This window comes from Scyliorhinus canicula, chromosome 20 (assembly GCF_902713615.1).
Source record: "Scyliorhinus canicula chromosome 20, sScyCan1.1, whole genome shotgun sequence".
Lineage (NCBI taxonomy): Eukaryota > Metazoa > Chordata > Chondrichthyes > Carcharhiniformes > Scyliorhinidae > Scyliorhinus > Scyliorhinus canicula.
The window spans coordinates 74,287,753-74,314,770 of record NC_052165.1 but is presented as its reverse complement, the minus strand read 5'-3'; the positions used below and the strand labels follow the sequence as shown (position 1 = coordinate 74,314,770).

Sequence of the window (27,018 nt, the reverse complement as noted above, 5' to 3'; positions counted from 1 at the left end):
CCCCCCCCCCCTCCTAACCACATCCCCCTATACCCCCACCCCTGCCATCCACTGGCTGTGATCTCCCCCCCCCCCCACCTGACTCCCTTGACTAGCCAATCTGCTAGCCCGGTGACTCAACACTCCGGTGCCTTCCTGTCTCATTCCCATTGTTTCCCCGTCCTCCTCCCCACTCCCCGGCGCCCCATCCCCCTCTCCAACCCACTGGAGCAAGCCGGCTCCAGTGTCCTCCGCGAGCTGCACAAAAAGTACAAATCCGCCCAAAAAGGAAAAAAACAGAAAAAAGAGGAAAAAACAAAAACATGGGAAAAAAACCCCCCCCCCCAAACCAATGTCCATGAACAAAGGAAAGAGTCCCAAATGTTCCGCTTGGCACCTTTGACCCAGCAAACCATTGAACAGCAGTCCAGGCCCATTCGGCGTACCTTCCCACAGTAATCCTCGGGCCCTAATTCGCATCCGTGGGGCCTCTTTTCGGGACCAGCCCCTGATCCCTCGCAAAATCCATCGCTTCTTCAGGCTCGGAGAAGTAATGGTGTTGACCCTGGTGCGTGACCCATAGGCGAGCTGGGAACAGCAGACCAAACTTCACGTGCTTCTTGAACAGCACCTCCTTGACATTCTTAAAGGCTGCTCGCCGCCGAGCCACCTCCTGGCTTAGGTCCTGGTAAATGCGGAGAACACTGTTGTTCCACGTGCTGCTCCTGGCGCTCTTTGCCCACCGCAGCACCCGCTCCTTGTCCACAAACCTGTGGAACCTAATCACCATCGGGCCGGGGTGTGGGGGGGGGGGTCCGCCCGGCCGCCCCTGCCTCGCCTGCACTCTGTGTACCCCCTCCAGCTCCGGCGGTCGCGGAAAGGCTTCGGCCCCCATCAGCTGCATCAATAGGTCTGCTACAAACGCTGAGGCATCAGCTCCCTCAGCCCCCTCCGGGAGGCCGACCATCCTCAAGTTGTTCCTGTGGACTCTATTCTCCAGCTCCTCCACTCTGTCCAGCAGTCTTCTCTGCCGCTCCTTCAGCCCGTCAACGTCTAGCGCCGCAACCGTCTGCGCATCCGCCTGCTCCTCCACCGCCTCTCCCAGCTCCTTAACTTTAACATCTTGCGCATCCAGCCTCTGGTTCAGCTGATCCACCGCTTTCTGGATTGGGCCCAAGCTGTCCCGCTTCAGCGCTTCAAAACTGGACTTCATTACCTGGAGCATGTTATCCAGCGCCTGCTGGATTGCTGAGTCCAGGGTCTGTGTGTCCGCCATCTTAGGTCCCAGGTAAGTTTCTTCAGGTCCTTGCCTCTGTCCCTTTTTCTCTTTTTTCTTCTGCCTTCTGGACTCCCGCTGTTCCATGTGCCGCAGCCCGCTCCTCAGCACTTTCGCTGCCGCCTTCCTTCTCCCAGCTCCTTATCTTTTACATCTTGAGCATCCAGCCTCTGATTCAGCTGATCCACTGCCTTCTGAAGTGGGTCCAAGTTGTCCCGCTTCAGCGACTCAAAACTGTTTTCCATCTCCTGGAGCATGAAAGGTCCGTGTGTCCGCCATCTTAAGTTCCAGGTCAGCTTCCTCTGCTCCTTGCCTCTGTCCCTTTCTCTCTCTCTTCCTCTGCTTCCTGGACTCCCACGGTTCCATAGATTGCAGCCCGCTCTCCAGCACTTTCGCGGCCGCCTTTTTGCCGCTCCGTGGTCCCGCTATCGCGGGGAATCAGCCCAAAAGCCCCACTGGAGTGAGAGCCGCCGAATGTGCGGCTCACTCAAACATCGTCGCCACCGGAAGTCATCGATGGCATTATTTCTTTACCATGGAGGTATTTTAGCACAGTGGTGGTGCCCCTACCTCTGGACCAAGAAACTTCATGTTTGAGTCCAATGCCCGGACGTGTTGGCCGTGGAAAGAGCGTTTGTAATGCAGTTCAACGGGCTGATAATCAGCTCGGGAATCCTTCCACTATTCCCAAAAGAGGGGGAATGTGTGAGTGTGTGTGAATATTTTTTTAAAATGATGTATCAAATCATGAGAGGATTATGATATTCTGTTACTCTGTAAGCATCACTTTGACCCTAAATCTGGCATTTTATAAATTGCTGATCACCTTCCAGCCCATTTTGATCATTGCTCACAACCTGAAACATTTGATCGTTGATCCAAGCGTTTTGATTGGCCAGTCTTTTTGAATCAATCCATATTGTCAATGAAAGTAATGTGAGAATTATTTGGCTTCATTAGCCTGGATCCACTACCTCCACTAATAAAAACCCTATCCTATTTCACTGAGTGAAAGAAAAATAGATTGCTGCTGGTACTGTTGTTTGGTGCAGCTTAACCAGTTGGCTCACCTGTCTTCACACAATATTCAGAGTGCTGGTGGATAAACTCTATTGCCATCAACTCCCAGCAGGATATTTTGTACATATTGCATTGTAGGATATCTGTAAAACAGACCTTCACACCAAACAACAACTTTGATCTTCCCGCTGCGCAGGGTGACTACATTCAAATCAGCCACACTATGCTTCTCAGTCTTATCCACTTATTTGGAAATTCAATTACTTCCAGGGAAAACAATATTCATGAGATATTAAACAGCACAATAGAAGACTTGCATGTAGGTAGGCGACCTGAGGCCCGAGGTCACATGTGGCCCATCTAGGCTGGTAATGTGGCCTGTGAGACATTTTGTTGACCGTTGCCCAGACGCAGGAATGACACTTTCCACTGATTTCCATCCGTAGTCTTTTTTCCCCACCATGACTGATGTGCATCTAAGGCAAGAGCAAGTGAAGTGATGTGTGTGCTGACTGCGAGAGCCGTGTTCTCCCTTTGCAACTATTTGAAGTTGATGACAGTTCTATTAATAAATGAATAATTAAGCATTTTCTATAACTCATTATTAAATATTCTGCTTGCATCAAATGTATTTGATCTTGTTCATGGTGAATGAACAAGCCTGATTTCAATCTTCGGCCCACTGAGATGAAGCAGGAGGTTGTCCATCACTACCTTACAGGAAGCAGGGTGGAAGGAGCTGTCCTTTCTCAGGGAAACCATGTGAATGCCAGTTCTAATCAGCAGGAAGGTGATGGCATGTGCTGTACAGCGACGTCACACGCGTCTTGCCGTACAATGACGCAACAGGCCGAACGCCGTACCGTGACGTCACACGTGTTTGCCGTACAGTGACGCTCAGGTTTGTGGTGACGTTAACTGTGTTGCCGTACAGTGACGGCACGCAGGCTCTCCCTCCGGAGCCTCGAATGGCGGCGGCGGGCAGCGTTACCATGGTATCCAAGGCTGGCGTCGGCAGGCGGTGGGGCGCTAGCCGGTTAAATTTAGTGTTTGGCGCCACCTTTGAGTGACGCGCGTCACGCACGGGTGCGGAGGGAGGAAAAACGAAAAAAAGAAACACAATCGCTCACTGGCGTTATCGCCGGCCCGCCCGCCCCGAATAGATCACGGGCCAAAAACAGAGTAAGCGGAGGAAAATGGACCCCAACCGGATCATACAGGCGCTGAAAGGCACCATCGACCCCAACCAAAGGATCGCGGCCGAGACCGAGCTCAATCAGGTGTGGAGCCGCCTCACGCTGCCGCTTTTCCGTCTGCGTGGGATTTTGCTCGGTTCCCTGGCTGCGGCCTGGCTACTTGGGAGGGGGTCAGAGAAAGGAAGAGGGGGCAATATGGGGAAGGGAGGGGGCAATATGGGGAAGGGAGGGGGCAATATGGGGAAGGGAGGGGGCAATATGGGGAAGGGAGGGGGCAATATGGGAAGGGCGGGGGCAATATGGGGAAGGAGGGGGCAATATGGGGAAGGGAGGGGGCAATATGGGGAAGGGAGGGTGACAGGAGTGTGAGGAGGGGGTAGGGGAGGGGATCGTGTGGGGGTAGGGAGGTAGGGAGGTGGGTGGTAGGGAGGTGGGGGGTCGTGTGGGGTAGAGAGGTGGGGGTAGGGAGGGGGGTGGGAGGGTCGTGAGGGGGTGGGGGGGGTCGTGAGGGGGTGGGGGGGTTGTGAGGGGGGGAGGGTTGGTCGTGAGGGGGGAGAGGGGGTCGTGAGAGGGGGTGGGAGGGGGGGTCGTGAGGGGGGGTCGTGAGGGGGGTTGGGGAGGGGGGGTTGGGGAGGGGGGGGTCGTGAGGGGGGTGGGGAGGGGGGGTTGGGGAGGGGGGGTAGTGAGGGGGGTTGGGGAGGGGGGGGTCGTGAGGAAGGTTGGGGAGGGGGGGTCGTGAGGGGGGGGAGAGGGGGAGGGGGGAGGGGAGGGGGGAGGGGGAGGGGGGGTCGTGAGGGGGGTTGGGGAGGGGGGGTCGTGAGGGGAGAGGGGGGAGAGGGGGTGGGGAGGGGGGGTGGGGAGGGGAGGGGGGGTGGGGAGGGGAGGGGGGGTCGTGAGGGGGGTTGGGGAGGGGGGGTCGTGAGGGGGGAGGGGGGGTCGTGAGGGGGGAGGGGGTCATGAGGGGGGGAGAGGGGGTGGGGAGGGGTCGTGAGGGGGGTGGGGGGTTGGGGAGGGGGGTCGTGAGGGGGGTTGGGGAGGGGGGTCGTGAGGGGGATAGGGGAGGGGGGGTCGTGAGGGGGATAGGGGAGGGGGGGTCGTGAGGGGGATAGGGAAGGGGGGGTCGTGAGGGGGATAGGGGAGGGGGGGGTCGTGAGGGGGATAGGGGAGGGGGGTCGTGAGGGGGGTAGGGGAGGGGGGGTCGTGAGGGGGAGGGGAGGTCGTGAGGGGGAGGGGGGTCGTGAGGGGGAGGGGGGGTCGTGAGGGGGGGGGTCGTGAGGGGGAGGGGAGGTCGTGAGGGGGAGGGGGGTCGTGAGGGGGATAGGGGAGGGGGGTCGTGAGGGGGGTAGGGGAGGGGGGGTCGTGAGGGGGGAGGGGGGGTCGTGAGGGGGGAGGGGAGGTCGTGAGGGGGAGGGGGGTCGTGAGGGGGATAGGGGAGGGGGGGTCGTGAGAGGGAGGGGAGGTCGTGAGGGGGAGGGGATGTCGTGAGGGGGATAGGGGAGGGGGGTCGTGAGGGGGGTAGGGGAGGGGGGTCGTGAGCGGGGAGGGGAGGTCGTGAGGGGGGAGGGGAGGTCGTGAGGGGGGTGGGAGTGTCGTGAGGGGGTGGGGGGGTTTGTGAGGGGGGAGGGTGGGTCGTGAGGGGGGAGAGGGGGTCGTGATGGGGGTGGGGAGGGGAGGGGGGGTCATGGGGGTTGGGGAGGGGGGCTCGTGGGGAGGGGAGGGGGGGTCATGGGGGTAGGGGAGGGGGTCGTGAGGGGGATAGGGGAGGGGGGGTTGTGAGGGGGGAGGGGGGTCATGAGGGGGGAGGGGAGGTTGTGAGGGGGGTAGGGGGGGTCGTGAGGGGGGTGGGGGGGTCGTGAGGGGGGTAGGGGAGGGGGGGTCGTGAGGGGGTTAGAGGAGGGAGTGTCGTGAGGGGGATTGGGGAGTCGTGAGGGGGGGTTGGGGAGGGCGGGTCGTGAGGGGGGGTTGGGGAGGGTGGGTCGTGAGGGGGGTTGGGGAGGGGGGGGTCGGGAGGGTGGGTCGTGAGGGGGGTAGGGGAGGGGGGTCGTGAAGGGTGTTGGGGAGGGGGGGTCGTGAAGGGTGTTGGGGAGGGGGGGTCGTGAGGGGGGTTGGGGAGGGGGGTCGTGAGGGGGGATGGGGAGGGGGGGTCGTGAGGGGGGTTGGGGAGGGGGGGTCGTGAGGGGGGTTGGGGAGGGGGGGTCGTGAGGGGGTTGGGGAGGGGGGGTCGGGAGGTGGGTAGGGGAGGGTGGGTCGTGAGGGGGTTGGGGAGGGTGGGTCGTGAGGGTGGGTCGTGAGGGGGGGTTGGGGAGGGTGGGTCGTGAGGGTGGTTGGGGAGGGTGGGTCGTGAGGGGGGTTGGGGAGGGGGGGTCGTGAGGGGGGTTGGCGAGGGGGGGTCGTGAGGGGGTTGGGGAGGGGGGGTCGGGAGGGGGGTAGGGGAGGGTGGGTCGTGAGGGGGGGTTGGGGAGGGTGGGTCGTGAGGGGGGTTGGGGAGGGTGGGTCGTGAGGGGGGTTGGGGAGAGGGCCCAGTAATAATACTGATCCGGAAGACCCAAACCCCCTGCCTGCCTTCCCCTCTGTAAAAGCACGTTTCTAACTCTGGCCACCTTCCCTCCCCATATGAACGAAGTAATCTTTCCCTCAATCTCTCTGAAAAAAGCCTTTGGCAGGAAAATCGGCAGGCATTGAAAAATAAACAGAAATTGCGGCAACATGGTCATTTTAACCACCTGTACCCGACCTGCCAGTGACAGAGGGAGACCATCCCACCTTGCCAGATCAGCTTTCACTCTCCCCATCAAACTAGAAATGTTGTACTTGCAGAGCCCTCCCCACTCCCGGGCAACCTGCATCCCCAAGTACCTAAAGTGAGTCCCTGCCCTACGGAATGGCAGCCCCCCCACTCCTGGCCGAGGCACCATAAAATACTCACTCTTGTCTCGATTTAGTTTGTATCCCGAGAAAGACCCAGACACTCGAAGCAGCTCCAATATTCCCCCTATCGACACACTCTGTTCCGAAACGCATAACAGCAAGTCATCGACGTACAAGTATACCCTATGCTCTATTCCTCCACGCACTATTCCTTTCCATACCCCCAAACTTCTTGAAGCGATGGCCAATGGCTTAATCGCGAGTGCAAACGGCAGGGGGGGACATAGGACATCCCTGCCTAGTCCCATGGTGGAGAGAAAAGTATCTTGAGCTGATGTTGTTTGTGCAGACACTCGCCCTCGGCTCCTTATATAATAGCTTTACCCAGTTCGCAAATCTTGGTCCAATCCCAAACTGCTCCAGAACTGCCATCAAGTACCCCCATTCTACCCGGTCGAACGCCTCCTCAGCGTCCAATGCCATAACCACCTCTGTTTCCTTCCCCTCTGCCAGTGCCATAGTGACGTTCAATACCCTTCTAACGTTTGAAAAGAGCTGCCTCCCTTTCATGAACCCCGTCTGATCTTCACACCTTCGGGGGGCAGTCCTCCAGCCTATCTGCCAGTACCTTCGCCAATAGTTTTGCGTCCACATTCAGAAGTGATATGGGCCTACACTCCATCGGATCCTTATCTTTTTTTAGCAACAGGGAAATTGATGCTTGCCCCAAAGTTTGTGGCAACACCCCCTTCCCTGTCGCCTCTTCAAACATCCCCACCATCAGGGGTGCCAGCTTATCCTTGAATTTTTTATAATATTCCACCGGAAACCCATCCGGCCCTGCCACCTTCCACGACTCATCCTCCCAATCGCATCCTTTATCTCCTGCTCCACTATCGCTCCTTCTAATGTAGCCCTGTCCCCTCTCCTAACCTTGGGTACTCCAACCATCTAGAAATTCCTGCACCTCACGGTCTCCCCCGGGTGGCTCTGACCTGTGCAACCTCTCATAAAATTCCTCAAAAACTTTGTTAATCAGATATGGAGCCACCACCAACTTTCCTGCCCTATCCCTCACATGAACAATTTCCCTTACCGCTGCCTCCCTCCGTAGCTGACCTGCTAACATACCTTATCTCCATGTTCGTAAACTACACCCCTTGCTCGTCTCAGTTGGCGCACCGCCTTCATGGTAGATAGTCAGTCAAAGCGCGCCTGTAGTTCCTTTCTCTTTTGCTAAATTGCCCCTTAATTGGAAAAAAACATAATTGAGTACTCTAAATTTAGAAAAAGAAAATGATTGAATAGCAGAGCAGACTCGATGGGCCGATTGGCCTAATTCTGCTCCTATGGCTTGTCGTCTTATGGAGCCGGGGGGGGGGGGGGGGGGGGGGTGTTTTTGAGAGGGGTAGAGTTGAGGGGTGTCTAAGGGGGTGTAAGGACAGAAGTAGGGGAAGTGGATAGGTGGGGTGGTTTAAGGGCGGCTATGAATTGTGGTGGGGGGATGTGAGGGGGGGGAATGGGGTCTAAGAGAGAGGGTCCAGGGCGGGGCTGGGAGCTCAAGAGAGATAGGGGCCAGAGGCTGTGAGGGAGGATATATTAGTGGCAGGAAAGGGAAGGTTCACTCAGTTGATACCTGGGATGAGACGATTGTCCTATGACGACCGGCCAATTAAATTGAGCCTTCTCTGGGGTTTAGAAGAATGAGAGATGATGGAAGTGAATTCTGAATGGAATTGATAGGTTCGACACTGGAGGTTCCACTGATTGCCAAATCTAGAAATGGCGCAAACTCAGGGCAAAGGACCATCATTTCGGGCTGTGCTGAGGAATTTTGTTACTCAAAGGGAAGCGTATGTGGATAGTCTGGGTCACATTGATATCAAAAAGGAGGAGTATTGGGCATCATGAAAAAATATTAAATCTCCAGGGCCTGAAGGGATCTACCCCAGAATACTGAGGGAGGAAATTGCTGGGACCTTGACGGAAGTCTTTGTATCCTCACTGGCTACAGATGAGGTCCCAGAGGACTGGCAAATAGCCAATGAAGTTCCTTTGTTTAACAAGGGTAGCAAGGATAATCAGGAAATTACAGGCTTACGTCAGTGGTAGGGAAATTATTGGTGAGGATTTACTCCCATTTGGAAGCAAATGGTCATATTTTCGAGAGGCATGGTTTTGTGAAGGGGAGTTTGTGTTTCACTAAGTTGATTGAGTTTCTCGAGGAAGTGACAGATGATTGATGAAGGTAGGGCAGTGGATGTTGTCTACATAGACTTCAGTAAGACCTTTGACAAGGTCCGTCATGGAGGACTGGTACGAAAGGTGAAGTTACACGGGATCATAGATGAGCTGGTAAGATGGATACAGAACTGGCTCTGTCATAGAAGGGTGATTTTCTGAATGGAGGACTGTGACTTGTGGTGTTCCGCGGGGATCAGTGCTTTGATTTGGAGGAAAATGTAACTGGCCTGATCAGTAAGTTTGCGGACGACGCATAGGTTGGTGGAATTGCGGATAGTGATGAGGCCCATCAGAGGATACAGCAGGCTATAGATCGGTTGGAGACTTGGACGGAGAGATGGCAGATGGAGTTTAATCCGGGCAAATGTGAGGTAATACATTTTGGAAGGTCTAATAAATAGCAGAATCCTTAAGAGTATTGACAGGCAGAGGGATCTGGGTGTACATGTCCACAGGTCACTGAAAGTGGCAACAGAGGTGGAGAAGGTGGTCGAGAAGACATACAGCATGCTTGCCTTCATCGGCCTGGGCATTGAAGATACAAATTGGCAAGTCATATTGCAGCTGTATAGAACCTTAGTTCGGCCACACTTGGAGTATAGTGTTCAATTCTGGTCGCCACACCACCTTTGGAGAGAGTACAGAAGAGGCTTACCAGGATGTTGCCTGGTATGGAGGGCATTAGCTATGAGGAGAGGTTGGCTAAACTCAGTTTGATCTCACTGGAATGACGAAGGTTGAGGAGCGACCTGATAGAAGTCCACAAAATTATGAGGGGCATTGACAGAGTGGATAGTCAGAAGCTTTTTCCCCAGGTTGGAACGGTAAATTACTAGGGGACATAGGTTTAAGATGCAAGAGGCAAAGTTTAGAAGAGATGTGCGAAGGATGTTTTTTTTTTACACAGAGGGTAGTGGGGGCCTGGAACTCACTGCCGCAGGAGGTGGTGGAAGCAGGTACGATAATGACGTTTAATGATGTCTTGACAGGGGCCGCACGGTGGCCTAGTGGTTAGCACAACCGCCTCACGGCGCTGAGGTCCCAGGTTCGATCCCGGCTCTGGGTCACTGTCCGTGTGGAGTTTGCACATTCTCCCCGTGTCTGCGTGGGTTTCGCCCCCACAACCCAAAAAATGTGCAGAGTAGGTGGATTGGCCACGCTAAATTGCCCCTTAATTGGAAAAAATAATTGGGTAATCTAAATTTATAAAAAAAATTTAAAAAATGATGTCTTGACAATACATGAATCGGATGTGAGTAGGTGGCAGCACAGTGGTTAGCACAGTTGTTCACAGTCCCAGGTTCGATTCCTGGCCTGGGTCACTGCCTGTGCGGAGTCTGCACGTTTTCCCTGTGTCTGCGTGGGTTTTCTCTGGGTGCTCCGGTTTCCTCCCACAGTCCAAAGATGTGCAAATTCGGCAGATTGGCCATTCCAAATGCCCCTTGGTGTCCAAAAGGTTAGGTGGGGTTATTGGGTTATGGGGATAGGGTGGAGGTGTGGGTGCGAGCATAGGTAGGGTGCTTTTTCCAAGGGCCGGTGCAGACTTGTTGGGCCGAATGGCCTCCTTCTGCACTGTAAATTCTATGATATCTGCCTCACTAAAAACCTGGAATTGTAGAAGATTTTAGGTGAGACGGGCAGTATGCAGGCTTGGAGGGCCGACGGGCCTGTTCCTGTGCTGTACTTTTCTTTGTTTGTAAATCTTTGCAATTGTTTTTGCCCCATCATTGAATGTATAGGCTGTGATAGATAGATATATTTTTGACCTCTGAGGGAATCAAGGTTTATGAGGAGTGGGTGGTAAAGTCTTGAGGCTGTCTGATCTTCTAATCTTGTTTTTCCTGTTCTTATTGGTTATGGAGTTACACCACTGGGCACATCATTCATTAGGTCCCGGATGTCCCATTGACATTGCCATGTGATTATCAATTTGCATTAACAGTAATTTGTGGCACAAGAGTGCAGTCTATGGTCTTTTAAAGAAAACATGGCTTGTGGTCTGGGTTTGAAGACTGGGTTTGAACTCTCAGTTGTTAAAAAATGTGTATATTACTGTCAGAAAGATTAAACAATCAGGATCTCTGAGTAGGAAATGCAGGAAAAACTCAGCAGGTCTGGCAGTGGGGAGAGTTAACGTTATGACTCTTCAGAGCTTTGAGAATCCACTTTCTGCACCAAGGGATTTTACTTATCACCACATCACACACCCGTTTCCCATTCAATTTGAGATTGTTCTCAGAATTTAAGTGACCCTTTACCTCTGTATTCAATCTCACTATATCTACGAACACAAAGACTTTTAATTCTAATTTGCTTATTAATCAAACTGTTTAATCTGTTAAGAGTAAATTGTTTTACATATATTTTGAAAACAATTCAAGCTCATCTACTCGGGAAAGTCAACATATATACATTTTTGTGATTTACAAAAATTTGCAATCATCAGTGGTCGGGACAGTGGTTAGCACTGCTGCCTCACAGTGCCAGGGCCCCGGGTTCGATTCCAACCTCGGGTGAGTTTTTGCACTTTCTCCCTATGTCTGCGAGGGTTTCCTCGGGTGCTCCGGTTTCCTCCCACAGTCCTAAGATATGCAGGTTGGGTGGATTGGCTACACTAAGTTTTGTCTCAGATTGTTTCTAAAAGCTTTATTTTCACCATTTATTTATTCATATGAATTATAGTTTAATTGAACGGGTGATCTCTTGTAGAAGAAAGTAATTTCAAGTCATAAAATTCAATGTAATGGATTTAATTTAACTTTACTCCTCATTGCATCCCAAATGCCAGAGCTCAGCAAGAACTTGCATTCATATAACACATTCTACAACATCTGGATAGCTCAGTGAGCTTCACGAGTAATTAAATATATTTAAGTATTGATGAAGTGTAATCTCTGTTGTAATAAAGAGATATGTGCCAGCCATCTTGCGTGCAGCATAATGCCTCAAAGAGCAGTGAGATAAATGTCCACACCCCACTCCTCCAAGAATTCAGCCTTTCTCCAACTCTGGCCCCTTGTGCATCACCATCTTCCTTCATCCCACCATTGATGACTGTACACCTGTCTGATCCTAAGCTCTGGAATTCCCTCGCCACCTCTCTTACCTGTACAGGCTCTCTTTTAAAATCTCATATGCAAAACTTTCAGCCCTCCTTCTGATGCCCACTTCTTTAGCTCAGTGCCATATTTACCCGATTCTGAAGTATCTTGGGAATTGTTCCTACTTTAAAGGTGTGATGCAAGTTATTGTCTCATCCAAAAGTTGGATTCTCCTGACCGTGCAGCATCAGTAATGTGTACCTAGATTGATGTGTTCAGGTCTGTGGTTCAGACCCATGCCCTTTTAACTCTGGAGGCGAGATTGCTACCTTAGAACAAAGTTGCCTCTTGCTCTTGTCTGCTGTGGTGGCTGAATAATGCATAGAGCTGGCTGTTTTCCTTGTATAGAATGTGAAAGGTCACTGCAGGGCATCCTTTTACCTCTGCAAATGCTCTTTTACAGACCATTACTTTACTGTAGACTTGCAAACAATGCACGTCCTTGTGTAGTCTTGGGATCTTAGTACAACATAATTGAGGTGCATATTATGCCCCTTGAAGAAAAGTGCCTGACAGTACAATTATTGGTTTTGTCACTACAATCTATGATCGTGTCTTGAAAGCGTGATTTGAGCTGTATAATGTTGCACCAACACTGGATTTATGTAGCAATTTTCGGTGCTCTGTGGAAAGCAGGAAATGAATGTTGAATGAAAGAGGGAGATCAGTTAGAACGGAGGTAAGGGCCAAGGTCAAACCAACTAAATTCTCAATATAGCTTTTGGAATTTAGAATGGAGGAAGTGAGGAGGAGGAAATTACACCGGCCAGTGCAAATGAGCTGAAAGAACAAAAGGGATGGGCAATGAAAAGATGTATTGAAATAAGTGAAGGGTGTGAGCTAAAGGAGATCACTGAAGTAGGATAGAATGTGATAGTGGAGACAAGAATTTGAAGTTTATTCTAAGGAGGATGAGAGGTCTGTGCAGCCTGGAGAAATTCAGAGTGATGGTAGACTGGGGATTTCTGAATAAAGCAGGATGCTGTCCGGGAGAGGCTTCGAGAAGTAGCACTCTGGCATAGCAAAGGCACAGAGTAGAACTTGGTTCAGGGTCAAGTTACACGCCAAACATTCTGCATCACCTTGGATAGAAATAGCTGTTAATGATGCAGGTTCCCAGGTATGCAAGGAGATATTTTCAGATTTGTCTGCATTAAGCTGGAGGAAATTTATCATTCATCACTGATGTTGGCTGAAATTTTCTGGCCCTTCCCGCCGGCGAGATCTTCTGGCCCCGCCAATGGTGAACCCGCACCCGGCAGCGTGTTCGCCGGTGTGGGGCGTGCAAAACTCCATAGATATCAGCGGGGCCAGAAGGTGGTGGGCCCCCTCCGCCACCTGGGGGGCATCAGCAATTATATGGGACCTGATCTTGTTTCCAGGTGATAGCTAGTCCATGCAAAGTATTCACAGCACAGAATCAGACCTTTCGACCCAGCACCATCTTGATGTTTATGCTCCACACAAGGCTCCTTCCACCATTGCTCCAATCCCATCACCATATCCTCCTCCTCCTTTCTCTGTCATGTATTTATATAACTTCCCCTGGAACACATCTATTCATCTCAACCACTCCTGTGACAGTGAATTCCATTCCACATTCTAACCACACCCTGGATAAAGACATTTCTCCTGAAATCTTTTTAGTGACTGTCTTACGTTTATGACCCAGCTCTAACCTTGCCTGCAGTTGCAAACATATTTTCTACATCTACCCTTTTCATAATCTTAAAGACCTCTTTAAGGTCACCCCCTCGGTCTTCTCTTTTCTAGAAAAAGAATCTGTCTTTCCAGATAATTATAATAACCTCTCCATTCTGAAATGATTTTTGCATAATAGGGAATAGATTCTTAAAGAGTGATGTTAAAGAATTCAGGCTGAAACTTGACAAAGAAATCAACAGTGAGACGAGTCAACTTGTAAAACATCCGAAAGATTTATTAAGTGTAAAACTTAAAATACATGGCAATAATTTACAAGCTGAGGCTTCTTTGTGGATGGCGGAGCATGCTAGGACTCATCAAATAGTAGTTGTCTCTTGCTTGTGATTTTCGTCACGTGGTCCTGTCTTGGTTCTAAGTTTTGTCTTTCACGCTACTGTGAGGTTGTCATTTGTGATGGTTACCTTCTCTGATGACTTGGCTCACTCCCTTTCTATGGTGCCTGGGTCTACTAGGTGTCATATTATTTGTACTTGGAAGTGGATTAAGTTTGTTCAGGCTCCTTCCAAGGTTGATGTGATTTTACACTTACTAACAGTTGCAGATCTGTTCAAACTGGTTCAATTTGACCTTGCAGTTGCAGGAGCAGTTCTTCCAAGCCAGCGTGAGCAACTTCAAGTAAATACAATTTTCAGTCTACCCAACATTTAAAATCAAATATTTACATGAATTTCTCACAGTACTGGTGACAATGCAGACAAAGGAAGCGATATTGCAGAAGAGCATGTACCATCCTCACTAGGTCAGGTATGGAACCAGAAGAGAAGAGCATCAGAAAGTTGAACTGTTAAGGAGGGATGTTCACAGAATTGGTGGAGAATAGGATGACCAGTAGAGTCGAAGGCAGTGGATATAGGTACAGAAGATGTGATTTATTACTTTGACTAGAGCAATATCTGTGCTGTGGTACAGAGGAGGAGACCAAAACCATTTGTGAGGCAACAATAAAATTTAGAACTTGCAATACGAGCAATAAGATTTGAATGGAAATTAGTGATCGTCAGTAGGTTGAAGTTGTTTTTTGAAGGGGTGGTTTGATGGGAGTTATTTCAAGGTAGGCACAATACTGGATATTTTGCTTTCGATACTCCTGTGAAGCACCTTGGGATGTTTTATTATATTAAAGGAGTTATGTGAATATCAGTTTTGTTATAACGGGACAAACTAAGGGCCGTGGCAGGACACCAGAGAGTTAGCTTCACATTGTGTTTTACAAGTACTACCTTTCAGACCAGTACCTGTGGCGAATTGCCCTGTAATATTTTCTGCTCACTATCTCCAATAGTACCAAAGCTTAAATGCTGAGCTTTCTTTTTCGTGCAGAAACCCATGGCATTCTGATTGTGCACCGCTGTTGATAAATTAATGACTAAATTTCGCCCACAAATTAATGGCTCAATTTGGAACAGAGGACTTGGGTGCAGAAGTCGGCAACTCAGCCTACTCCGCCATTCATGGCTGATCTCTTCCTGGTCTCAAATCCACCTTCCCACCTGTTTCCCATATATGTCTTTAACCTGCTTTTTAAATCAGAAATCTATCTCTCGCCTCTTTGAAACCGTTCAATGACATAGACTCCACCACACTATGGGGAAGTGAGTTCCACAAATTCACCAACCATTGCGAGAAGTAGTTCCTCCTCATCTCCATTCTAAATCTACTACCTCTCAATCTATATCCATGGCCTCTTGTTTTATATTTCCCCACAAGGGAAAACATTTGGTCTATGTTTACGTTATCAATCCCATTTAGTATATTATATGCCTTGATCAGATCACCTCTCATCCTTCTAAAAGCTGACATTAGAGATGTTTTCTCTCTGTATTGCAGTGGTAAATAATCTGTGAGTGTACAAATAACGTTTCACTGGATGGTATCACAGTGGAATAGGTTTCTCAACGTCTGGGCAGAGATTTTGTGCAACGGCAGTAAATTGCTGTTTGAGTTGCACCTTTTGGTTCGGAGGATTGACCTAGTCAGCTTCTCTATCTGTTGTTGGATTGAAAAAATATTGACCTCTGCTGTTTCACGGGCGACTGCTGACCATCGCAATGAAGAAAGGAAATATTAACAAGCGCCTATAGGACTGAATTTCATGGCTGCAGCAGTGGCCCCATCTACTAGATGAAAAGCTGGCGGCAATTTCTGAGACCCCCTGACAGGATTAAACCCCAATCGGGGAGTCTGCTGCCTGCCGTTGGGGTTCCTGGGGCTTTCAAGATGAGGATCTAGCTCTAAGAGCTGCCAGCCAATCAGAGGACTGGCAACTCGTCACCCCAGCAGCACCAGCGGGAGTGGTGGCTATTGCTGGACGACAGGAAACCTGAGACCAGGTGCAGTGCTGGAGGGCTGGACTGCAGGTTATTGGGTTGGCCTTGCTTGTGCCAGTCAGGCAGACTGGGCAGAGACAAGGGGTGTCAGTTCGCAAGGTGGTGGGGAAGAACTTTCAGAAAGGGTGTCAGCACCAACCCAACTCTTCTTCTCTCCTCTTCTCCTCTTCCCCCCCCCCCCCCCACACACCACAACCAACCACCAGGCCTGCTGGTCGTACTTGACCATCCCTGCCCCGACTTAATTGGGTGGGAGAAAGAGGATGCCACTGGTCAGGCAACACGCTCTCTATCCTCCACCTTTCTGCCTGATGTACGCCCCCGCCCCCCTCCCACCACCACCACGCACACACAAACCCATCCTGAAAGGGCAGGGGGTTGGTGGTGGTGCCTTTCACAATTTCAGGACATAATGTGTACGACACTTGTGCACAGACATGTTTCTCATGGACTTCATTAGGAATTTATATCTGTTCCAGTTTAGAGAATGGAACTGAGTTAGCAGCTCCAAGAATCTTCATTTACGTGAAGATATTCCAAGGCACTTCACAGGAGCACAATCAGCCAAAAACTAACTCCATACAAGCACAATAGAACCAAAGTGACCAAAAGCTTTGTCAAGAGGTATGTTTTGAGAAGCATCTTGAAGGATTAGAGAGAGCTGGAGAGACTTGCAGAAAAACCTTGGACAGTCAGCGGAAGGAATGGATGCCAATGATAGGGTAAATGAATAGCAGGATGGACAAGAAATCAGAACTGGAGGAATGCATAGTTTTTGAGGAGCGTAGATAGGGGAGATAAGCAGGAACATTTCCCCTTAGCGGAGGGGCCAATAACCAGGGGGCAGAGATTTAAGGTAAGGCATAGGAGGTTTAGAGGGGATGTGAGGAGAAATGTTTTCACCCAGAGAGTGGTTGGAATCTGGAACTTTCTAAAAATGTGGTAAAGGCAGGAACCCTCACAACATTTAAGAAGTATTTAGATGAGCACTTGAAATACCATAGCATACAAGGCTATGGGCAAAGTGCTGAAAAATAGGATTAAAGTAGATAGGTGCTTGATGGCCCGTGAGGACAATATGGACAAAAGGGCCACTTTTTATGCCGTAAAAATTCTATGATTGTGGAGTTGAGGTTACAATCAGATCACCTTTACTGAATGGTGAAGCAGGCTTGAGGGGCTGAATGGCCTACTCCCTAATTTGTATGTATCCCAAAGTGCTTCACAAGCAATGAAATACTTTAGAGGTCTTGTCGATACTATATTGTAGGAAGCACTGCAATGTGTGGTGTCCTGACTTAATATCTGTTTTGGATGAAACAAAATTGCAACTGAATACAAAAATGGGCTTTCTTGTAGCCCTTCTGATTAAAAGTGTTTTGCTGCTGTGTATTCGGGTGCCACCGTTTTTTGTTTGATTAATGTTGAATTGTTGAGAAATTGTTGCCAGCATTAATTGCTTCCTCAGAAATCTCTTTCTCAAGTACTGGGTGTACCTCAGTGCACATACATACAAGTCCTTATAACTCTGCACTTTTAACAAAATTAAAGAGCTTGAATTAAGTACTGATGACTACTTATCTTTTGCTGAGTATTCTGTGTTCTAATGGGTGATGGAAATTTCCAGTTATAGGCCTAAACCACACATAGGCAGTTTAAGGCGATTGACCTTGTTTTCTTCAGTGGTTGTTGAATATCAATTGAACATTGATTTTGTGCAGACTCCGGCTTGGACAACAAGAACCTTTTAGTCTAACATCCAGCAGAATTCACAGTCCTGATAACTGCCTACTGACTTTGTTGGATGTCTGGTGAGGGCAGCGTTCAGCTTGGTGGAATATCTCACTAACACTTACTTTCCAATGCTACATATAACAACTGGTTACTTGGCTGAGTTACTGAAGAGTTCTTCATGTAGTTGGATCTCCTGAAGACTCTTGAAGGAATGAAATCCTGTGTAAAAATGTCTTGCACCTGAGTGCTCAATCTAATTTTGCACATTTGGTTCAGGCAGGGACGGAGAACAATTTAGATTTTGATGGGGGAAACATTTGATATTGCAGATTGCTTGCAGTGTTATGTGTAGCATAAATGAATAATTTCTGTAGTTGATTGCCAGATTGCATGTCAAAGTGCTGACACTGCACAAATTATTGTAAAATGTACTATTGGCTAAACTACTGGCTACTTTGTCTGGGGCAAGTGACAAATGTGCTTGAGCTTACACACAGCCTCTATAGGTTGATCAGATATTGTATAAGAATGAGAGGTAATCTTACTGAAGCATGTAAGATCCTGGGAGGGATTTGATAGGTGGAGGATGTTTCCACTTGTGGGCGAGACGTGAGCCAGGAGGCACAGTTTAAAAATAAGTTTATCTTTTATGATGAAGATGAGAAATTTTCTCTCCCAACAGGATGGTTAGTATGTAGAGTTCTCTTCTCTAGAAAGCAGTAGAAGGCCAGTGTTTTTCACCCGGGTCCTATTTTTACCAGCCGGCTGGCCTTCGCGACCCATCATTTTCACTTGCCTTTAAAGTGACAATTGAGCCTGCTTGGTCCCCACATTCTCACTTGCTTTGTTACTCAATGTTACATTTCTGATAATGACTTCAGCTGATGATTTAATTTTCACTGCATCTGTTGAAAAACATCTAGAGATTTGTCCTCTAATTCACCATGCTTAGTCTTCAAATGCCTTTGAGGTTTTAACAGTTTTAATCTATCATTTGCCAGCACTTCCCTACATATAACACACATGGATTTTGCATCCCGATTTCCAGTGGCGCAATTAATAAACCCATACCTCAAGCAAACATCTTTATGCTGCTTTGTTCCTGTTTTCAGCTTCTTCATGGGTTGTTCACCAGAGGCCCTGGAGTTCACACCATCACTGTAGCAGCTGTAAAATGGAGGAATCTCTCTCGCGCCCACAGCACATCATGTCAGTGTACGGTGTCCTACTCTCTGCCGCTGCTCCAGGCAGGAAGACGCCATCGATTTAAAAAAGAAGAAGCTGTCTGCTCCTGGGTCAGTGCGCTGACGTCAGGAGGAGGCATTCTGCACTGTTGGGATCTGGGGGCATGCACACTACTGAGGGGGCACTCGTGCGCTGAACGGCCAGCATTCCAAAAGCAGGATGCAGTGGGCATTTTAAAAAGCTGGTCGCGGCCCGTGAGCTTCTCCCCTTGATTGGGAACACTGCGACGCATGGCCCTGCGACCCTTCTGAAACCTGCCCATGACCCAGCCGCAGGTCGTGACCCTGACTTTGAAAATGACTGGCTGAGGTCATTGAATGTGTTAGATTTTTGATAGATAAGGGAGTCGAGGGCTATGGAGGGCAGATGGCAAAGTGGAGTTGAGGCATAATCAGATCTGTCACAATCTTATTGAACGGCTGAGCAGGTTCAAAGGACTGAATGGTCTACTCCTGCTAAGTCCGATATTGTGGGACATTGGCTTTGCTATTACTCCAAACTAACTATTACTGTGCTATTATTTTGTGAAGGGTAGGTCATGCCTCACAAACCTTATCGAGTTCTTTGAGAAGGTGACTGAACAGGTAGACGAGGGTAGAGCAGTTGATGTGGTGTATATGGATTTCAGTAAAGCGTTTGATAACGTTCCCCACGGTCGGCTATTGCAGAAAATACAGAGGCTGGGAATTGAGGGTGATTTAGAGATCTGGACCAGGAATTGGCTAGTTGAAAGAAGACAGAGGGTGGTGGTTGATGGCAAATGTTCAGAATGGAGTTCAGTTACGAGTGGCGTACCACAAGGATCTGTTCTGGGGCCGTTGCTGTTTGTCATTTTTATAAGTGACCTAGAGGAGGGCACAGAAGGATGGGTTAGTAAATTTGCAGACGACACTAAAGTCGGTGGAGTTGTAGACAGTGTGGAAGGATGTTGCAGGTTACAGAGGTACATAGATAAGCTGCAGAGCTGGGCTGAGAGGTGGCAAATGGAGTTTAATGTAGAGAAGTGTGAGGTGATTCACTTTGGAAAGAATAACAGGAATGCGGAATATTTGGCTAATGGTAAAATTCTTAGCAGTGTGGATGAGCAGAGGGATCTCGGTGTCCATGTACATAGATCCCTGAAAGTTGCCACCCAGGTTGATAGGGTTGTGAAGAAGGCCTATGGTGTGTTGGCCTTTATTGGTAGAGGGATTGAGTTCCGGAGCCATGAGGTCATGTTGCAGCTGTACAAAACTCTGGTACGGCCGCATTTGGAGTGTTGCGTACAGTTCTGGTCGCCTCATTATAGGAAGGACGTGGAAGCTTTGGAACGGGTGCAGAGGAGATTTACCGGGATGTTGCCTGGTATGGAGGGAAAATCTTATGAGGAAAGGCTGATAGACTTGAGGTTGTTTTCGTTAGAGAGAAGGTTAAGAGGTGACTTAATAGAGGCATACAAAATGATCAGAGGGTTAGGTAGGGTGGACAGTGAGAGCCTTCTCCCGCGGATGGAGGTGGCTAGCACGAGGGGACATAGCCTTAAATTGAGGGGGTAATAGATATAGGACAGAGGTCAGAGGTAGGTTTTTTACGCAAAGAGTGGTGAGGCCGTGGAATGCCCTACCTGCAACAGTAGTGCACTCGCCAACATTGAGGGCATTTAAAAGTTTATTGGATAAGCATATGGATGATAATGGCATAGTGTAGGTTAGATGGCCTTTAGTTTTTGACTTCCCATGTCGGTGCAACATCGTGGGCCGAAGGGCCTGTACTGCGCTGTATCATTCTATGTTCTATTACTCCAAACTATTAATGCACCAATTACTCGAAACTAAGTATTACTGTGCTATTACTCCAAACTAAGTATTACTGTGCTATTACTCCAAACTAAGTATTACTGTGCTATTACTCCAAACTAAATATTACTGTGCCATTACTCCAAACTAACTGCTGATTAGTGCACACTGCATATTGGGGGTTGAGCTTGCACAGCAGTGACAAGAGTGATTAATTTAACATAACGTTATAAGTTCCAGCATTTAAATTTATTGATGCAATTCAGTTGGTTCTGAATATTCTAAAATTGATAGTTTAAATTAATATCTGTTATTTTTTGTAATTTGACGGTTGCTCATCGGTATGAATTTCAAGAAATTCGGAACAACATTGGGTGGGGAGGGAATTGAAGCTTTATAGGTATGAAGTGAAGCCATACCTTGGGACACTACTTGAGAGCAAATAGCTTATTTAGGGTAATTAGTTCTTGAGAGGTGTTAGGGGGAAATTAAATTTGGGGTGGGGGAAATCTTGTTAAAGGACTAAACCACTAATGTGCATCAAACCCTGATCTAGATCTTGCCGAAGCACCAATTTAAAAAAAGCTGTAGCTTGTTGGAAGTGGATGCTGATAATGATGAGGACAATGAGGCATCTGGGACCTCAGAACATTGGCACCACCAAATAAACTGAGGGAAAAACCAAAAAGGAAGGTAAATTCACATCAAATCGGTCACAAAAGCAGTCACAAAAACGGAGAGGAAAATAAAGATTGAATCAATAAGGAAAAACAAGACAAAGGATAAAAGCAAATTACTGCGGATGCTGGAATCTGAAACAAAAGAGAAAATGCTGGAAAATCTCAGCAGGTCTGGCAGCATCTGTAGGGAGAGACAAGAGCTAATGTTTCGAGTCCTATGACTCTTTGTCAAAGCTAACAGACAGAGAAAGTGGGAAATATTTATACTGTGGAGTGAGAATGAAAGATGAGTCATAGCCACAGAAACCCAGGGAAACCAGGTGCTAATGGCCACAGAAACCAAGGGGAAAGAGTGCTAATGGCAGTCCCCAGAGAGAACAAAAGATGTGAAAGGTCAAACAGCAGGGAGTCTAACATCAGAGGATGAACTGTAGGTGTGGGGGAGGGGAAGGAGGAGGCAAAGAGGGGAAAGGTGAAGGAAAGATGGATAAGATTAGGGTGGGGTGAATATATATATTAAGGAAGAAAGAAATGATAAAAGACAGTTAAAATGAAATGGGATGAAAACAAATGGGTCGAGGTGGGGTAGAGCTGGTTGAATTAAGTGTTCAGGCCGGAAGGCTGTGGCATGCCAAAACGCAAGATGAGGTGTTGTTCCTCCAGTTTGCATTGAGCTTCACTGGAACATTGCAGCAGGCCAAGAACAGACAAGTGGGCATGGGAGCAAGGTCTTTTGTTGAAATGGCAAGCAACAGGAAGGTCAGGGTCCTGAATGCGCACAGACCGAAGATGCTCAGCAAAGCGATCACCCAGTCTGCGTTTGGTCTCTCCGATGTAGAGGAGACCACATTGGGAGCAGCGAATGCAGTAGACCAAATTGGAAGAGATGCCAGTGTAACGCTGCTTAACCTGGAATGACAGAAATTTTAAATCAAAAGCTTTATCAGTCAGGACCTCATCAACCATTCCCCGAAGTCCAAGTTTCAAATCATTGAACCAAATATATTTTTCTGTCTGCTTGTGCAATAAAACCTCTCAGACTATGTTAATAATGTGCTGGTCCGTGTTATGGAGGCAAATTCAACAATAATTTGCATGTCACAAGATACCACTTGTACGGTATGTTGCGTGACACAGTGGTTAGCACTGCTGCCTCACAGCACCAAGGACCCGGGTTTGATTCTGCCTCGGGTGACTGTGTGGAGTTTGTATGTTCTCCCCTTGTCTGTGTGGATTTCCTCCGGGTGCTCCGGTTTCCTCCCACAATCCAAAGATGTGCACGTTAGGTGGACTGGCCATGCCAAATTGTTGGTGGGGTTACGGTGATAGCATGGGGACGGGGGGGGGGGGGGGGGGGGGGGGGGGCGGTGTCTAGATAGGCTGCTCGTTCAGAGGGTGGTGTGGGCTTGATTGGTCAAATGGCCTCTTTCTGCACTGTAGGGATTCTATGATTCTATGTTGACTGTTTTGATAACTGCGTGAGGAAGATTGGGATAACTTCTGCCCTTCTTTGAACATATTATTTTTTTCCCTCAAATTATTCCTCATTCATAAAATTTGCTCAGGTACATTACATAGCAGTTCAAATTCGACATATAAAAATTTAAGGTGCCCAATTCTTTTTTTCCCCAATTAGGGGGCAATTTAGCGTGCCCAATCTACCTACCCTGCACATCTTTGGGTTCTGAGGGTGAGGCCCTGGCAGACACTGGGAGAATGTGCAAACTCCACATGGATCAAATTTGACATTCTTTTTTAATCTTATTGTCACAAGTAGGCTTACATTAACACTGCAATGAAGTTACTGTGAAAATCCACACTGCGGCGCCTGTTCGCGTACACAGAGGGAGAATTCAGAATGTCCAATGAACCCAATAAGCACGTCTTTCGGGACTTATGGGAGTAAACCGGAGCACCCGGAGGAAACCCACACAGACACGGGGAGAATGTGCAGACTCCGCACAGACAGTGACTCAAATGGGAATTGAACCCAGGACCCTGGCGCTTTGAAGCAACAGTGCTAACCTCTGCCTCAATAACTGTATGAATAGGGTATATGACCTTCTGGGGCGTTGCTACACCTACAATTTTCTGTACAATATGCGTTTCTATTTCATGTCAAAACATTCTCTGCTGTATCCAGCTCGATGGGTTTTTCGCTGGCCTAGTCCCTTGGAGTACCATAGCGGAAGGGCATTAGTCAGTGGCTCTCCCAAGCTTTAGCACATCACCTGCGTAGCCCTGGACTTTTAAGTGTGCTCGTGTACAACACTTGGTCAAGAGCCGTTCTTTGCGCCGTAAGAACAGCATGTTCTGGAGAGACCAACGCGTGTCTTTCACCATGTTGATGTGTTACACCAACTTGGATAGGAAGATGGAGATAAATGTCAGCTGAAAGACAGGATCTCCAATAATGCGCTGCACCTTATTTTACTGAACTGGGGCAACAGCGTGGTTAATGTGCTCAAGTATTGTAGTGGGGTGTGAGCACATGATCATCTTACTTAGAGGCAAGAATTCTGTCAGCTGAGCCAAGCAATGTATCTGCTTTGTCATTGGGGCATTAAGACATTGGTAATTTGGTTGTGCCTGTGGAAGAGAGACATTTTAACTTTGTTTTTCTGCAGATACGTTATAACTGTGAAACCATAAAACATTGCAGTAGACCAAAAGAATTAAAAATAATTAATGCCTAGAAAATGTTTATTAGTGAGGCCAAAATGGAATGCAATTATTGGTTGCTCTGCTAACATTTTTGCATTCCTACTTATTTATTTCTCTCACTATTTTGCCTGCATTCCATTTTGTCATTCCTCTATTCTTTTTTCAGGGCCCCTTCCTATCACCTACCCTCGCACAATAATACAATAAGTGAATGTAATTGGAGACATGAGGAAAGGCTGTGACTGTGGTTAGGGCAGAGAAGGGATCAGGACTGGCCTACTGTCAACATTGTGATCTGATTTTTAAAAAGTAATGCAAGGATTTGCATTAATATAGTGAATTTTACAACCACAGAACGCCTCAAAGCTATTACGCCTAGGCCCTGACACGGAGGTTTCAGGGATTTGCAAAGACTGGACATCGCTGTGACAAAAGTGAGGACAACAAACTATTTTTACCTTTCTTTTGAATAGTTCCTCCAATGCAGTTTAAATATTCTTTATCTGAAACGCTTGGGGCTAATTGCATTTTGGATTTTAGCTGATTTTGATTTTGGATGCTGCATATAGACATCGGCCTACTTGCATTACACTGGCTGAAGCCGAGGCTAACTAGAGTCTGAAGCAATGTTTTTCAAACTTTCTTTCCGGTGACCCATTTTTACAAACTGGTCACCTCTTGAGCTTCACACTGTTCACAAATTCTCTGTAGTTACTTTTTAAAACATCATGTTCATTGTTGGCATTTCTGTTTATTAAATGTAAAAAAAATTGTAAATTAAAATTATTTTCCTTTTTTTTGGTTGTTTTTGGAGATCTAAATGATTTTTAATAACAATCTCTGTACTGATCAGTGTGCAAGACTTTTGACCGCAGACTCCTGAGGTTTTTGAAGGGGAAATGAGCAAATCATAGAATTTACAGTGCAGAAGGAGGCCATTCGGCCCATCGAGTCTGCACCGGCTCTTGGAAAGAGCACCTTACCCAAGGTCAACACCTCCACCTTATCTCCATAACCCAGTAACCCCACCCAACACTAAGGGCAATATTGGACACTCAGGGCAATTTATCATGGCCAATCCACCTAACCTGCACATCTTTGGACTGTGGGAGGAAACCGGAGCACCCGGAGGAAACACACGGGGAGGATGTGCAGAATCCACACAGACAGTGACCCAAGCCGGAATCGAACCTGGGACCCTGGAGCTGTGAAGCAATTGTGCTTGGATTTTGGGGAACGAGGCTCACCATTGATCGTAAAGTCAGTCTCACTGAGAGAGCGACTGATCTCAAAGTGAGTGGAGAGTGGCTCCCCATTTTAAATAGACACACGCAGCACAACTTTAAACATAGATCTGATTGACAAGGTTAAGAGTAACTGAAACTCAACAGATTAAGTGTCGCAGAAATTGAACCAACACTGACAACGTTAATGGTAATAGAAATTCAAGATTAATTGACAATGGTAACAGTGGCAGACATTAACCCTGCATCCGATTCAGAATGTTAACCCTGAAGTCAGTCTCTTTGTATGATCATTGACTCCCTGCTTCCTATGAGCTGTACGTGAACAGATGCATTTCACCCGCCCCGAACTGGGATGGATGAAGTTCCCAAACCCACATTCGTCACCCCAGAGCCGAGTTCAGAACGGAACAAACATAAATCAGCTTTGTGACAATGTACCAATTGAAAGGTAGGAAGATCCCCACAATACACAGGAATTATCTGCTTGATTGTGTATAAGGGAGGAGCTACTGACTGGGGTGCTTGTGGGAACATATTCCAATCAACAGTCACTTGGTTTTGGAGGGGAGATGCAGACCTGGGAAAAAAGAGCACGAAGCACAGCTGGAAACTAACTTTGCACAGAAGGAGTATTTGCAGGAAATAAATTTAAAGATAATTGATTTTTATTCTTTTAAACTCTTCAGTTGCAGGGGCTGACTAACCTGGCTGATCATCTGCCTCAGAAATGGGAGTGCTACTGGAAGCTGTGTCGGGGCGGTGACTATAAAAGTGACCCAGGGAGGCAGAAAGTCCACGGCACCTGCTTCTCCATCAGCCTCATGTGGCCACACACTGCACTGTAGGGACCCAGGGAGAAAATAGGGAAAAAAGGTCAGGCGATCCTCGAGGATCATTTTTGAAGAGCTTTTGGTCACGACCCCCACTTTGAAAAATACTGGTCTAAAGTCAATAAAATGGCTAGAAAAGTAAGATGCCCCACTGATTAATAATTACAGGGCATCTGTGATTACCAACCAGTGGTGCTATCTGCAATTCTGTTTGTAGGAGAGGGTTTGCAAGGTAAACAGTGCAGACAAACAACTAGACTTTCTGTGTTAAAGGTCTGGTGCGATTGACGAGGTTCGTGTTGACTCGCATTGTGTTGACTCGGGTCAGAGACATACTAAAGGTCAATGAGGTTTCTTAAAAAAAAATGCAGTGTTTGGATTTGTTTTGTTTTGCGATTTATGATTAAACTCTACCTGTATGCATGGTGTTTGGAGCAACTAAAATTGCATTTAGATGTACTCGAGTCATCGTTTGGAAGCAGGCAAACAGTAAAATAATTCCTCCTCTGACTCTATTGGTCCCCCCTGTCGGAACAGGAAACAGGGTGGGAATGAGCGCTGCTGGGCTTTGGCCCATAGACTTTGGTTTGCAAATGATATGCGTATTAAATTTAGCTTTGCATTTGTTCTTGTCTTTTGTTTTGCAGTCTTACAAGATCATAAACTTTGCTCCAACATTGCTTCAGATCATTGTGTCTGATCAGGTCGAATTTCCAGTCAGACAAGCCGGTGAGTTTAGGTTATCCTCTTCCAAGATGTTTGAGTTTATTTTGTCATCAAAACTAAGGGAAGTTCAGTGTTGACAATGTGTTTTCCTTTTGAAATGAAATGAAATGAAAATCACTTATTGTCACGAGTAGGCTTCAATGAAGTTACTGTGAAAAGCCCCTAGTCGCCACATTCCGGCGCCTGTCCGGGGAGGCTGGTACGGGAATCGAACCGTGCTGCTGGCCTGCTTGGTCTGCTGTAAAAGCCAGCGATTTAGCTGAGTGAGCTAAACCAGGTAGCCAGTATTAACACTGAGCCCTCTTGGGGTGAAGAATAGCACAGCAACACTTAGAATGAAGTTCCCTATGCTCTCCCTGTACTGATGAGCTTTATCTCTCT

General features: G+C 48.1%; 1 protein-coding gene across 2 annotated transcripts in view; it reads left to right on the top strand.

Moving 5' to 3' along the window:
• Positions 1 to 3,225: 3,225 nt before the first annotated feature.
• ipo8 (importin 8) overlaps positions 3,226 to 27,018 on the top strand; it is a 115,760-nt gene continuing 91,967 nt past the window's right edge. The window contains exons 1-3 of one of the 2 annotated variants that reach the window (XM_038781107.1): positions 3,227 to 3,555; positions 24,189 to 24,268; positions 26,559 to 26,640. Coding sequence is in view for 1 of the 2 variants with exons in the window: in XM_038781106.1 (XP_038637034.1) it covers positions 3,472 to 3,555; positions 26,559 to 26,640 (166 nt within the window). In the remaining variant the exon portion in view is untranslated. Of the gene's footprint in view, positions 3,556 to 24,188; positions 24,269 to 26,558; positions 26,641 to 27,018 lie in introns of both variants that reach the window. The other variant, XM_038781106.1, reaches the window with a different exon arrangement.